Genomic DNA, 13,366 nt, shown 5'->3' on the forward strand with positions numbered 1-13,366 from the left:
CGCAGGGCAACACAGAGACACACAGGACAAACAACCATGCACACACAGGAATATATAAGTTACCTACTTCAATTAACCTGACAGTCATGTTTTTGGACTGTGGGAGGAAACCGGAGTACCCGGAGAAAACCCACGCATGCACAGGGAGAACATGCAAACTCCATGCAGAAAGACCGGGGCCAGGAATCGAATCCAGAACCTTCTTGCTGCAAGGCAACAGCTCTACCAACTGCACCACTGTGCAAAAACAATCAGAACCCTTTGAACTCTGCTGGGATGCAGCTTCTTCCCCACAGCGCAGCATGCTGTGGATGCGCGGGGAAGGTAACATGGCCACCGATGACCTCGGATAAACAAGTTTCCTATAATGGGAAGTTGTTTTCCCACCACTAGAACAGCTGTGTGCTAATGGTTTAAAGGTGCCATAGACCTTCCTCATGGCTCCGGTTGATTGTTTTTGGTTAGTTTCTGTAGATGGCAGTGGGACCACCGGGTGTAGGCAGAGGAGATACATTTTTTATTTCCTTTTTTTTTTTTTTTTTTTTTTTAAGAGATTATCCATCTCATGTTATTGAGTCACAACAAAGTGACAGTTCTTCTGTAAAAAAAAAAATTATATATATATGTATATAAGTTACCTACTTCAATTTCAAGTTAAAAAGAGGAGAGACTACAGCTTGTCCTTCAACTACTGCATCAGTTTCCAGGCAAAGAATTAGTATTCTGTCGTCAAATTTGAAATAAAATTTGAACATCTCAAACTATGCTAGAATGTGTGTATAAAGGCACAATCGCACAATGCACCTTTATACTGAGCACACAATGTGAAATTATCTGATTAGTAGCATTCACAGTTTGCATTGAACCTTCACAACTGGACTTATACTCAAAGTTCATGATTACCTGCATTTAATTTTTTTTAATGCAAGTTTCAACCAGAATATAAGAAGATATGCAGAAGCAACCAAGAACAGATTAGAGTTTAAGCTTTTACCTCATAAAGGGTGTTTATAGGACGCAATGAAGTCATTTTCTCTGATAAAGCCAATGATCATGATCTTTTTTCTTTTTTGCTTTTTAACAGGCTGTATGCAGGTTAAATGTAATCAAAGATTTACATTAGTTTGTTACGACCACAACATGAGGACACAAATGTAATCATTTAACAAACTACAATTCATGGCTTCTACCTTTCTCAGCATTCCTAACACTAATTGAAGTATTGACATTAAATTCTTACCAAGCAGTCAAAAGAAACAAAAAAATAACTCATTATTTTATGAATAAGGTTTTGTGTAATGAAGGGGAATAATAGAGGGATCACAAAAACAGGAAAAAAAGGAGGCATATTGAAAATCACTAAAAGCTGTCTGCTTAGAAAGTCAGTCTATTAGAGCAACGTTACTGTATTTTAGTTCATTTAGTTTTGAAGGCCACTGAAGTGTTTCTCTTTACCAAGGCATCACACAAGAATCAACTCATCCTGGTTGGAAACATAAAACCTCTCAAGACCTTCATAAGTTTGTGACTGGAAAACATATTGATGGAAATGTTACACCTCCTTTTCTGAACTTCTTCAGATTCCACTAAGAACCACTCCGACCATAGCCGAGAAGTCAAACAAACATTTTGCCATTTAGGAAATATGAAGTAAAGAACAATGTTGGCCTTTACAGCAAATCATTATTTATATTAAAAATTAGCATAAACTATAAATTGCAATACTAATTCATTTTTTTTTTTTCTGTAAAATCTGTCTCACCTCATGTCTGGGTTCCTTGTCTGTCTCTTGCATTACACCTTCTGTTAGTTAGACCCAGTCTCACTTCACTAATCCTTTTAAATCCCTCCTGCTTTTCCTCTTGCCCTCCTTCCACCTGCCAGAGATCTGGTGACCAATCAAGAACCGTCTGTCACCCCAATCTTCCAACTGAGCCATTTGGGATTTTTCACTAGCTCTTGCTGCTAGTTTTTACTTTCATCACAGAAAAAGTGTTACCAATATTGTTCTGACCTGTAAATGCAGCAGAGTTTTTTTGTTGTTGCTCTAACAACAGTGCTTTCCCAAACTATGCTAGAACTCTCTAAAATGCCAGCCCTCTAAAAACCAGATGAGAATTATTGGTGTTGCTGAGTTTTCACAAGGAGATAATGAACAATACTGAGAGGAAATTTTAACACCTTCAAGTGCTAATTTATAAAATCCTCAGTTTTGTTGTTGTTTTTGTAAAAGTTTTACAAATCGCAAACTGTTTTAAAGAATCTGTGGTCAGTGTAGAATATTCCACTGTAGGTCTGACTAGTCGCTATAATGCGTTTTATTTATTTATTTTTTCCAACGCTAAGCTGTTTCTAACGCCAAAAATACAATAATATAAAAGGTTATTTTTACATTTTACAAAAATAACTAATATTTTCAGAATCCCAAAATGAGTTGTATAGAATATTTTATCGTATCAGTATCCAATGATTTCAGTTTTTAAAATACTTATTAGACTTTTCACATTATATAAAAACACAATTCCAACAAAGAAGAAAAATAATTCCAACAAAGAAGAAAAATAAAAAATAAAAACTGCAAATACTGTCACCTACAACGTATGTAGCAAAAAAACAACAAAAAACAAACAAAAACAAAAACAACGTAAAGATTTATGGAACCACTGCTCAGCCAGAATTTCAAGGGTCTGCTATTCCTGGACCTTTGTTGAGGGTTTATTGAAAAACTATGAAAGATTTCCAGGCTTTTAAAATCCAGGCTCATCACATACCTGATTTTCTCTAGTTTTACGTTAAGTAGTACGTCCCTTTAATATCCCTGAGCTCCCTAAAACAGTGGAAGTAACATTTATCTACCCTGACTGCAATAAATGCAAAGTTTAAAGTCTTCAGCTCAAAACCTAGCATCAAATGGTAATTCTGATGCCGCTGCTGTTTTCTGCTCCCTTGTGAACAATTTAAAAGCAGCAGGGGAATGTTTCTGTTTCCGTTTCCAGCAGAGGAGAGCACATCCAAGAGCACAGATAAACTTTCTCTTAGATTTTGCATTGTTTCTCTTTTCAATGACATTCTGAAATGCAGAGTTTTGTTCAACAGAGTAGGAGCTGTTTGCAGCCACCTGTCTCACCTGTTCTTCTTTGGTATAAAGCTGGAAGCATTCGTCCAAGGTGCAGTTGTGCTGCTGCAGGTGTTGCTGCTGCTGGCTCCTCACACTCTCTGCGTCTTTCACCACCTCCTCGTGGATGTTGCCAAACAGACTGAGGCAAACACAGTGTGTGTTGTTGGCATGCAGTTGCTAAATTGCGTTTCCGCTGCTAGAATCAGCGGGAGTCTATGTCTGCTCCATTTTACAAAGATAAAACTGATCAGTTAGTGTTTTAGCAAACAAGGCCCCTCTGGACAGCATCAGAAAATGCTCGTTACTTTGTGCTAAAAATGAAACTTTAGCACAGAGCCTACCGTTCTTTAGAGCTGTGGCCCCACTCAATAACAAGCTTCACATGAGGAGGTCCTCCTGGCCCACAAGACTTTAAAGCCCTGCAACAGAAACATGTTTTAAGAAACTTGGTTTACACCTTCATAATATTTGTTCTTTAATAGTTCTTGCAATTTTGTCAACCAAATGTTTCAGATTACTAACTTTACCCCAAAATTTTTAATACTAAAACTGCTTCCAATTACTATTATACTATTATGATACTATTATAGAAATACTTTTTCATATTGTTTCGTCTGAAACATTGTTATAAGAAAAAGCAAAAACAAAAGAAATCTGAGCACAGGAAACAACCATCTGTCAAAGCTAAACAAGAAAGCAAGCTTTGGTAGTCTTTAAATTTAAACTTTTTTTTTTTTTTACCCTGAAACATGCAAACTGGCCCAGTGGAGACCTGCTCTAACAACATGTTCATCTGCACAACTTTTATCTCAGGGACGATAATAAGCATTAGTATTCAACAGCTACACGATGTCATATGTTTATCTCACTGGTCCAGGAAGATGAAGGGAAATATTGGCAAATTTGTCCTGCAGATAAAGATGTGTTGAACTTCCAGCCTTTGCATACATTTATCCTTCAGTACATCGTTTTGCTTCTGTTCAACACATTTTCTAAATACAGAATGTTTGCTAATTTTACCACTGCAGTGATTTATTCAGATAACAAAAACATCTTAATCAACTGAGGCAAATTTGTGTTAGCCATTTGTGTAAACATATTTTTTTCTAACTGGTACGACTCCATGTAACTTTCATTTTCCCAGCAAGATTAAATCAGACCCTTTTATTGATGTTTTATGTAAGTTAGGGTCATCAAACTTGTTATTTTCTCAGGGACAGAATAATAGAGAATGTTTGGAGGAATTTTTTTGTGTTTTAATCACATTTAAAACACAACAGAAAAAACAATAAAGTAGTACAAACAATGATGAAACGCACAAAAAGAATTAGAACTACACAAGTTAACTGCCATGTATCTTTAATGAATTACTATGTCCTTTAAGTTGCTATAAGATGCTGCACACGCTTAGCTGTACGACCCAAATTGTTTTCACTAGAAGCCACTTCAAAGGTTATTATGAGTGTAATTAATTCAGAAGTGCAAAAAATGAATAGTTGTTTGATGGAAACAAACTCTCTTAGAATCTTTAAAATTATTTCCTTTGGAAATTGTAAAGAATTTACAAGTATGAGCAACTCAATGTGCTTAAGGTGAAAGTTGATGAGATTAAATTTCTTGTTTTTCTTGGTCTTTTTCCTGAGTGCATTTTTCATTTACATCCTGTAGAAAGGCCAAGTATGACTGAAAATCTCCCTACAAAAATGTAAAAAGTGTGCAGCAGTTAGTACTATTCTTTACTCGTCATCATCCGATGGAAAACTGGACCTCAGCTGCACTTTGGATACCACTAAACTACATTTAACCAGAGACAAAGGGACTGTTTCGATCAGCAAACATTTATATACTGGAATGGTCCGGTAAAGATCATTCTAAAAAAAAAAAAAAAAAAAAAGACCTAACTTTTTTTTTTAACCTTAGTAAAAGTTAAAAAATAAATAAAGTACACAGTTGCTCTGCAACATATTGGAGTTATTTTGCCAAGCAGAATGGGCAGAAATGTCCATCTGTAACAGAGCACAGCTGATGGAAACAAACCCAAAAATAATTGCAGCTGTCACTTCAGCAGACGGTGTTTCTATAAAATACTGATTCAAAGAGGCTAAAACTGAATGTACATCATACATTCCTATTTTAATTTGATTCTCTTTCACTTATCTAATATACTACATGACTTTGTCTTGGTCTGTCACATATAATCCTAATCAAAATACACAAACATTTGTGATTGTGAAGCGACAATGTCATGACAATGTTTCTCATTACACAACAGTTTGGAGCGTTGGATTAAGAAGTAGCTCATGTGACAAGCTCAGCAGACATGCAGTTTCCCAGCTGTTTGCTAATTGCTGCTGCTAGTCTAGAGGAGCTGAGTGGACAAGGTGTGGAGGAGGGGGTGCTCTGAGGTGGAAGCTTGACTGGGGGCTACAGATCCAAGGAAGAACTTTGTGGAAATAAGGGCCGCTTTTGTGTGAGCAAGTGTTTATATTGGCATGAGAGAATAAAAAATGTATCAAACATGGATGAAAGAATCAAAGAAAAACTTCAGGTCCATTTTGATGATGGAATAACTTCACAACATGATGTAAAGCTAAAAAAAAAGAATGTTTTTCCATAACACCCTTCCTTTAATATCTTATTTATGGTTCAGCTCTTTCTCTGATATCACCTTGGTGCTTTTAGACTTAAACCATTTCCCTTCACCTTGTTTATTATTTCTGGTCTAATCCAATTAACGGTCCCTGATTTCTGACTTTCTGTTCAAACACCAAAATGAAATTATTTCTTTGTGTGGGCTCCTAATAACGTAGGATGGTTTTATTCCGACATTGAGACCATCTCAGTTTGAGAGCTTCCGTTAAGGATGCAAATCCTGACGCTGCTAAAGCTGCTTTACCCGAGAATGAATCTGTTTGCCTACCTGTCAACTGCAGGGTGGCACAATGGTCGACTGTCCTTTGGGGACAAGTAGCTAGAGGCTGCGGATCCGCCAACCACTCTGACCTTAAATTCAACGCCAGCATTCTGCAGAAGGAAACAAGCATAATCACTCCAGCAACTGTAAAAGCAACGGGGGGGGGAATGAAGTTTGGAAAGGGTTATAATATTCATGTCTGAAAATATGCAATGTCCTTTATAAACATCAAACAAAAATTTGTTATTAAAAAACCCGCCTTCTTCTACGCATTATAAATCTGGAACAAACTCAAAAAACTGGAAAACAACTGAAACACTTCTGCCTTTAAATCTCGACTAAAAACCTACTTGTTTGAAACTTAATCAATGAAACATGAATCAACATTTTGATGTGTAAGATGGCAATTGTTGACGGTGTTCGACAACTTTATATATTTTGTGTGCTTTTATGATGCAAAGCACTTTGAACTGCCTTTGTTGCTGAAATGTGCTACACCAGGGGTGTCAAACTCATTTTGGTTTAGGGGCCGCATACAGCTTAATCTGATCTGCAGGGGGCCACACAAGTAAACTCATTGCAAGATTAAATAGAACCAATAAAAGTGGACTTGTTGTTGATTTTTATATTAAACGAATTTCACTTTTACAAAATATATTATGAATAATCTCAGTTTTTTAAGAAAGGTATCTGCAATTTCAACAATACTTTTACTCAGTTAAGCATTTATTTAAGTGCATTATGCATAAGAACTGATCTCAGTGATTGTACAATGTTGCAAAACATTTATTCACAGTTTTTGGAACTTAAAAATACTGTCCTGCATCACAAAATACAACAGACAAAAATTAAGAAAAGATTTAAAATCAATTTTCAACATCTGGGAAGCAATTTGAACAAATTATCTGGCTTCACACATTTGAAATCTTAAGTGTCAGCTGTTTTAAACAGACATTTGATTAAGTACATTTGTTGATGCATAAAATACATACATATAGAAAAACTTGCATACATAACATGTATGTATATTAGCATGCACGAGAAATATGAGGTTGCCAGGGTCAAAATAAAAAGCTGGTAAAGCATAGAATCGAACTTGTGTACAGAACCTGAAGCTCAGTGCTGCCATCTGCTGTTAGTTCCGCTGCAGTGTTGCATCATGTTGTGTGCTCTGAATAAAACACAGCACCCCTCGTGGACAGTATAGGAACTGCAGATTTTCAATTAAACGAAGTATATGTTTTTTTATGAAAAATGATAATGCATTTAGCCCCCGGGCCGGACTAAATCGTTCGGCGGGCCAGTTCCGGCCCGCGGGCCGTACGTTGGACACCCATGTGCTACACAAATAAACTCGATTAGTTGATTGAATATGAAGTGGAAGCAACATTATTCACTTATAAACATCTGGTTACAATTTCATGTAGAACTTGATGATGATCTATAGATAATAAATCTCCAAAATACGTTCAACGTTGTAACAACAACAGGATACATTGTCAACAAGTTTGGATAATTTTGCTTGGTTTTGTACCTTTTTATTTTTATTTTTTACTGATGGATGATTGTGTTTAAAGTCAAGCCATCACTAAAAGATTTTTTTGGCGCCGTGGGGCTGTAATTTTTCAGTCTAACCAGTTTGCTTCACATGAGAGGAGGCTTTGAAGTCCTCATGGTGGATTTTCAGCGGGGAGTCGCACTCCACAGGGCTTTTCATCAGATCTACCCCCTACCTGACTACCTGATCTCAACACTGCAGCTTTCATGAGGAGAAGTTGCTGATTTGCTCCACGCCTCTTCTCTCTAAAATCTATAACATTCCGTGCTATAGATAAGGAACAGTTTCCTGAATCAAACACGCCCACGAGTCTAACACCTTTGAAGCTTTCACACATAATTACTGTGGCCATGAGTTTAACTCTCGATCGGGTTCACATTACGGTAATTAGTCTGCAGTATTATAATTGTCAGTGAGGCAGCACTAACTTCATTTACTAGCATCAGTTAACAATACAACGTGATGCTGAGAAGTAGACCGTTGGCAATCTGGAAGGAAAATGTAAATAGACAAAGTCAAGTTTCTTCAGGAAAAACAAAGATTATTGAAGTGTCTCAGTCTGTTCGAAATGAAATGCTTAAAATAAACTGAAAAAAGTTGAGCTCAAAACGTTATTGCAGCCTTGTGGACTTTGTTTCCATGGGAAATGATGGTAAAAAAAAAGTTTTCAGATGACAACAACACTAAAATCCTGCTTCATTTCTAAAGATTACGGATATTTGCAAATGTGTAATTGAGATATGATTGCTGAATAGTGTGATTATAATATCGATTATGGTTAACCCACATTTTCCCCATTCTTCTTTTCCATCATTACACTTTCTGTGAAATTTAGCACCTCAAACAGTAAAAACACACGTCTGGTTTGGACATCGAGGCCAGATAAAGACCATCCGACTGGTAATGGTGATAATGCAAATATTGTTTATGTTGATTATTCTTTTTAATATATATAAGAATACTTAGAGGATGTAACATAATGTCAAAACTTTTGTTTTACATATTCGAGGAAATGGGAAGAAGTGTAAACTTAATTATATTCCCGCTGTTTATCGATGTGTATCACTTACATGACCTTACAAATACCACATGAATCTCATGCAACATTCGCATACATTTAATAGGCAACAAGTCAATATAATATCTATATAAATCTAAATACAGTGGCTAGAACAATCATTATAATACAAAAACAAAACAAACCACCAAAAAAAGCTGAAATGAGCAGCAAAAACAGCAAACCATCCACCCATCTTTCATCTTCTGAAGAGGGTAGGTATGTAAATCATCTGGTAAATCGAGAGCTTTGCTTTACTACGACACATAAAGCACTCGCATCACTGCAGATGCAGCACCAACTCAGACGATGCTTTATGAGTAAAGAAGCAGATCCTTCAAACTGTGATTTGTTGGCAGTAATCAATGCATTTTAGGCCACAATGAAACTGTGGCTTCGCACAACGACTCTCATAAACTAAAGGAGGAATTGTCGTCATATAATTTAGAGGAAGTTGCAGCGTTTCATCAGCATCATCTTGAGGCAAAACCTGGGAATTTAGAGGGAAGCAAAATTAAACTTCACATTAAAATTGCTGGAATCCCCGGAATCCCCGAGAGGACAGAACGGACAGAACCTTCTGGATGAGATTTTGCTGCGTTTCTAATTATTTGAGTTTAGCTAGTTCTACATCTGAACTGAAGATTGGGACGTGTGCCACATTTTTCCCAGAAATGTTTATTTTTCAGTTGCGTGGTCGTAAGACCGGTTGGGCTAGTTTAGCCCTTTGTTTTTCTCTGGAACAGTCCAACCTGACAGAGGTATGTACCGTCTGTTATTACTTCCTTAAGGAGACGTGTGCCACGGTTACTTAGAAGCGTGGAACAACTTCCGAGTAACAGAACAGAAACACTGCTGGCATGTTTCTGTCGAAGGTTTTTATTTTCCTCCCTGATTGTGTGGGTTTGAACAATGGGCTGATCGGGTTTCTTGAATAATCCCATGAAAACTTGAATGATTCTGAGGCTCTTAAAGCCTTGGAGATACTGTATGGCAGGATATTTCCCATGGAAGGCTAAATGCTAAATGGATAGCTGAAATATACCACTCCTGCCTTTGAGTTTTTAAGCAGATAAACATTTTAGACTGGTGTGTAGTTGTGATTGGGGAATCTGTGAATGTGAATGTATCTGACAGTACGCTGCAGGACGAAAAGAAAAAATAGATCAAAATCTGATTAAATGATGACATGATAGACACACAATCTGTTACCTTAGATCAAAAAGAGCAAGATTAAAATATGTTTCTATTAAAATCACATCAGCAAAAAAAAAAAAAGAAAACCAGACAGGCTTGTAAGGAGTCAGCGGTGGTACAAAAGATCAACCTTGGGGCATGGATAATTTCCCTTTTCTTTATTCATCACTGGCTCTTTGCTCATTTATTAAATCTGATGAAAAAAAAAAAAAGGATCTGCACTTTCTGGTAAATAAGCTCCATAAAATCATATTCGAACAAGGATATTGATTCATAGCATTTTGCATAAAAAGTGGGTACTTATACTATCATTTCAGTTTTTTCTGCTATATAATGCAGGAGAGCCATTATTATATTGCTTAGACCTAAAGCAGCATAACTCAATGGACTGTCCTTCAGTGAAGGTTCCAGGGAGTTATCAAAAAGAAAAGCTTTCAGTCTATTTCTGAAAGTACACCAAGCTCTTGAACTGCTAATTGAAACTGGGAGCTGGATCACGGTAAAGCAAAGGGTACACACGATAGAGCTTACCTTTTTGTTTTTTTTTAAATACATTTACAGGTATATGGCCATCTTCATTTATATTTGATCTTACGGTGGACGTTCTTCCTGAACCACTCCGGGACAGGAAGTGCCCAAACTCTGTGATATTGTGTAAATGAAAGGAAGAACGAATATTGCCACTGCCAACTGTATTCTCTCTAAACATTTCTCATGCCAGTTTGGACTCTGTTCTGCTTTCTAAGCTGCCCTGACTTTCTACGGCACTGATCCAACATGGTGACAGAAACATTCCCGAGATGCTTCAGCCCATATTGACATGGTCGTGTCACAAGGTTGTTTGCTATACACCCCAAAGCTTTTTTCAGCAAACCACGTTGAGATCATTTGTGATTTGTAACATGGTTCATGATCCTGCTGAAACAGTCAGAAGATTGTTTAAATTTGCTTTTGAACCATAATAAATGAAACACTGACCAATTGTTGACTGTGTGGTATCTTACATGACTTTATATTTTTGTGTTCTTATGATGTAAAGCACTTTGAACCACCTTGTTGCTGGAATGTGCTATGCAGGGTAAACTCGATTGATTAATTAACTGATTGAAACACCAGTTAGAACCGTTCATACAGGACAGGACAGACGTGCTTTCATGTTGTTTATGTCAAATCTTACTCAACCAACAGACTCTCATGGTAAAAAGACACAGGTAACATTTTACCCAATCTGTTGCTGTTCAGTGACGGTGAGTCTGTGTAAAATGTAGGCTAACTGTCCCGTTCTTAGCTGACTGGAGTTGCTCCTGGTGCGATCTGCTGCTGCAGAAGCTGATCTAAAAGATGTAATTCTGTATATAGACATCCTGATCATGAGGATTAATCTGTATTCCTGTTTATAAAAATGCTCATTTACAATTAGTTATAAAGATCCCTCTAAATATATATATATATATATATATATATATATATATATATATATATATATATATATATATATATATATATATTTTTTTTTTTTTTTATGATTACTTTTTACTTATTGAAACATTTTTTTCACACATTTTTTTGTTGTCTCTGCGGTTTAGGCACACATTGTGCAGAAGCTGTCTGCCTGTGCTTGGGCAGATTTGATCTACAAAAAATATCTCAAGGTGGAATCTTGATTGCCTGACTGACCTTATTAAAGTGGACTGGCATAAAAATAGACGGGCCACATTGATGGAATAGGAACATGTGTTTGGTTGACCTTAAACCATCTGAATTATTTTCATGGGTGTGTGAGTGCATGTGTGTATCCGGGGTAATTGTGTGTGTGTGTGTGTGTGTGTGTGTGTGTGTGTGTGTGTGGGTGGGTGTGTGAACTTGTCACCTAAAGTTGCAATAGTCGGAAGGATACAAACTTTGCAATACTCAGCACCCAGCTTTAAGACAACCCACTCACCTCTAGCAAAGAGGCCAGACAAAATTATCCCACGGGCCACGAATGGCCACCCAACTGCATCTTGGATACCGCAGATTTATGTAAATGGGGAAAATGTATTCACAGATGGAATGTGCTTTCCATCGGTGAATCAGGCTAACGTTCTCAATCTTACAAACTGCGAACAGAAACTGTGGTCAAGCATAAAGAGAAGCAAATTAATCTGTGAACAGGAGCCTTGGCTTTGCGACTCTGAAGGAGACGGCCCTGTCTGCTGAGCTCTACAGGCCAAGTGCAGAAATGGCACTTCACACTAATGACTAATTGTGCACAAGTATTTAGGGAAGTGTTTCTTCAATGAGCCAGGAGTTCAACCTACTTTTTCTCAGTGAATATGATTTATTTTCTGATACCACATTTACGAATGTGACTGTGAAAGATACGTCTATTTAGAGCACCTTGTTTTTAGCACACTCACATTCCTCTTGGTGACCCTGGCAGGAAGAACACAGCAGGCGGCTCTGAACAGCACTTTCATCGTACAACTGTATTCTCCCTCAGTGTTTTTGAAGCATTTTATTCATGTGACTTAATAAAGAAATTTAAAACTGTTTAAGTCGATTTTCTGATTTGAGTTATAGCTGCATTTATTTCCCTGATTTTAATAAATCAAAGTTGGCTACAGAAACATGATATGCACACATTTTCCTGCGGTGTTTCCCTTGTTAACTTATTCATTTAGTACATATGAAAAACCTGTTATGATCATCAGAATAAGAGCCGATGTTTAAGTGAAAACTGTAGATGGATATTAATTTGTAACCGTTTAACGCGGCTTATCCTAATCCCAGGAAGACTTCATGGGAAAATAAACCCACTGAGCTCTGCCCTAAACACTAATCCTCACTAATCATCTCACTGGTATTTTCTAATCACTTTTAGGTGAATCAATGATTCTTCTTTGGCCTTCAGGGAGCGTCATGATTCAAATTAGGAACAACATGAGGCCTTCGAGAGTTTTGGAGATATTAATGAAACCCTCCCAAGTATTGAGTACTTCCTCCACGCTGAGGTATTTTAACTTGTTTCACATCAAAGCAAAAAACTTTTAAACTTCTAATTCAGAGCAGTAACCATGGATTACATGGTGTATAGAAAATGCAGCAAACTTGAAGGTATATCTAAATTTGGGGCTGTCATGTGCTAAACCAACCACATGATGGCGCCAAAAAACATTTGATGGAAAACGTAAGCGCCAATGTAAACTACATTGCCAATACTTCCTGGCTGTTGATGGTCAAAACATTAAAGACAGGAACATTTTAGGGATGTTTTCTGTGTTAGGTTTTGTATAAACATAAGATTTTAGTTTATCAATTTCCTGTTTTTGCTTATATTATTTGTCTTTTTGTTAATATTTGTCATTTAATTTATTTGAAGATATCTTCACATATTCCAGTAGGTGGCACCACAACACAATGTTAGGAGAGGGGAAAAGCCAGAAAAGTTAACTGAAAAAAAAAATCAATACAATTACAGGTATTCTTTTTAAAGAAACTGAACTAAGAAGAAAAAGTAATGCTACTTGAGTCTGGTTGATT

General features: G+C 36.8%; 1 protein-coding gene across 1 annotated transcript in view; it reads right to left on the reverse strand.

The window, feature by feature from the left end:
- Positions 1–13,366, reverse strand: part of usp43a (ubiquitin specific peptidase 43a) — a 121,048-nt gene that overhangs the window by 35,162 nt on the left and 72,520 nt on the right. The window contains exons 9-11 of the mRNA XM_088005349.1: positions 6,039–6,142; positions 3,460–3,537; positions 3,128–3,257 (exon numbers count right to left, since the gene is read on the reverse strand). Of these exons, the coding sequence (XP_087861475.1) occupies positions 3,128–3,257; positions 3,460–3,537; positions 6,039–6,142 (312 nt within the window). The remainder of the gene's footprint in view (positions 1–3,127; positions 3,258–3,459; positions 3,538–6,038; positions 6,143–13,366) is intronic.

This window comes from Poecilia mexicana, unplaced genomic scaffold (assembly GCF_051168715.1).
Source record: "Poecilia mexicana isolate PSO_F unplaced genomic scaffold, ASM5116871v1 scaffold_1, whole genome shotgun sequence".
NCBI classification, from domain to species: Eukaryota; Metazoa; Chordata; class Actinopteri; order Cyprinodontiformes; family Poeciliidae; genus Poecilia; species Poecilia mexicana.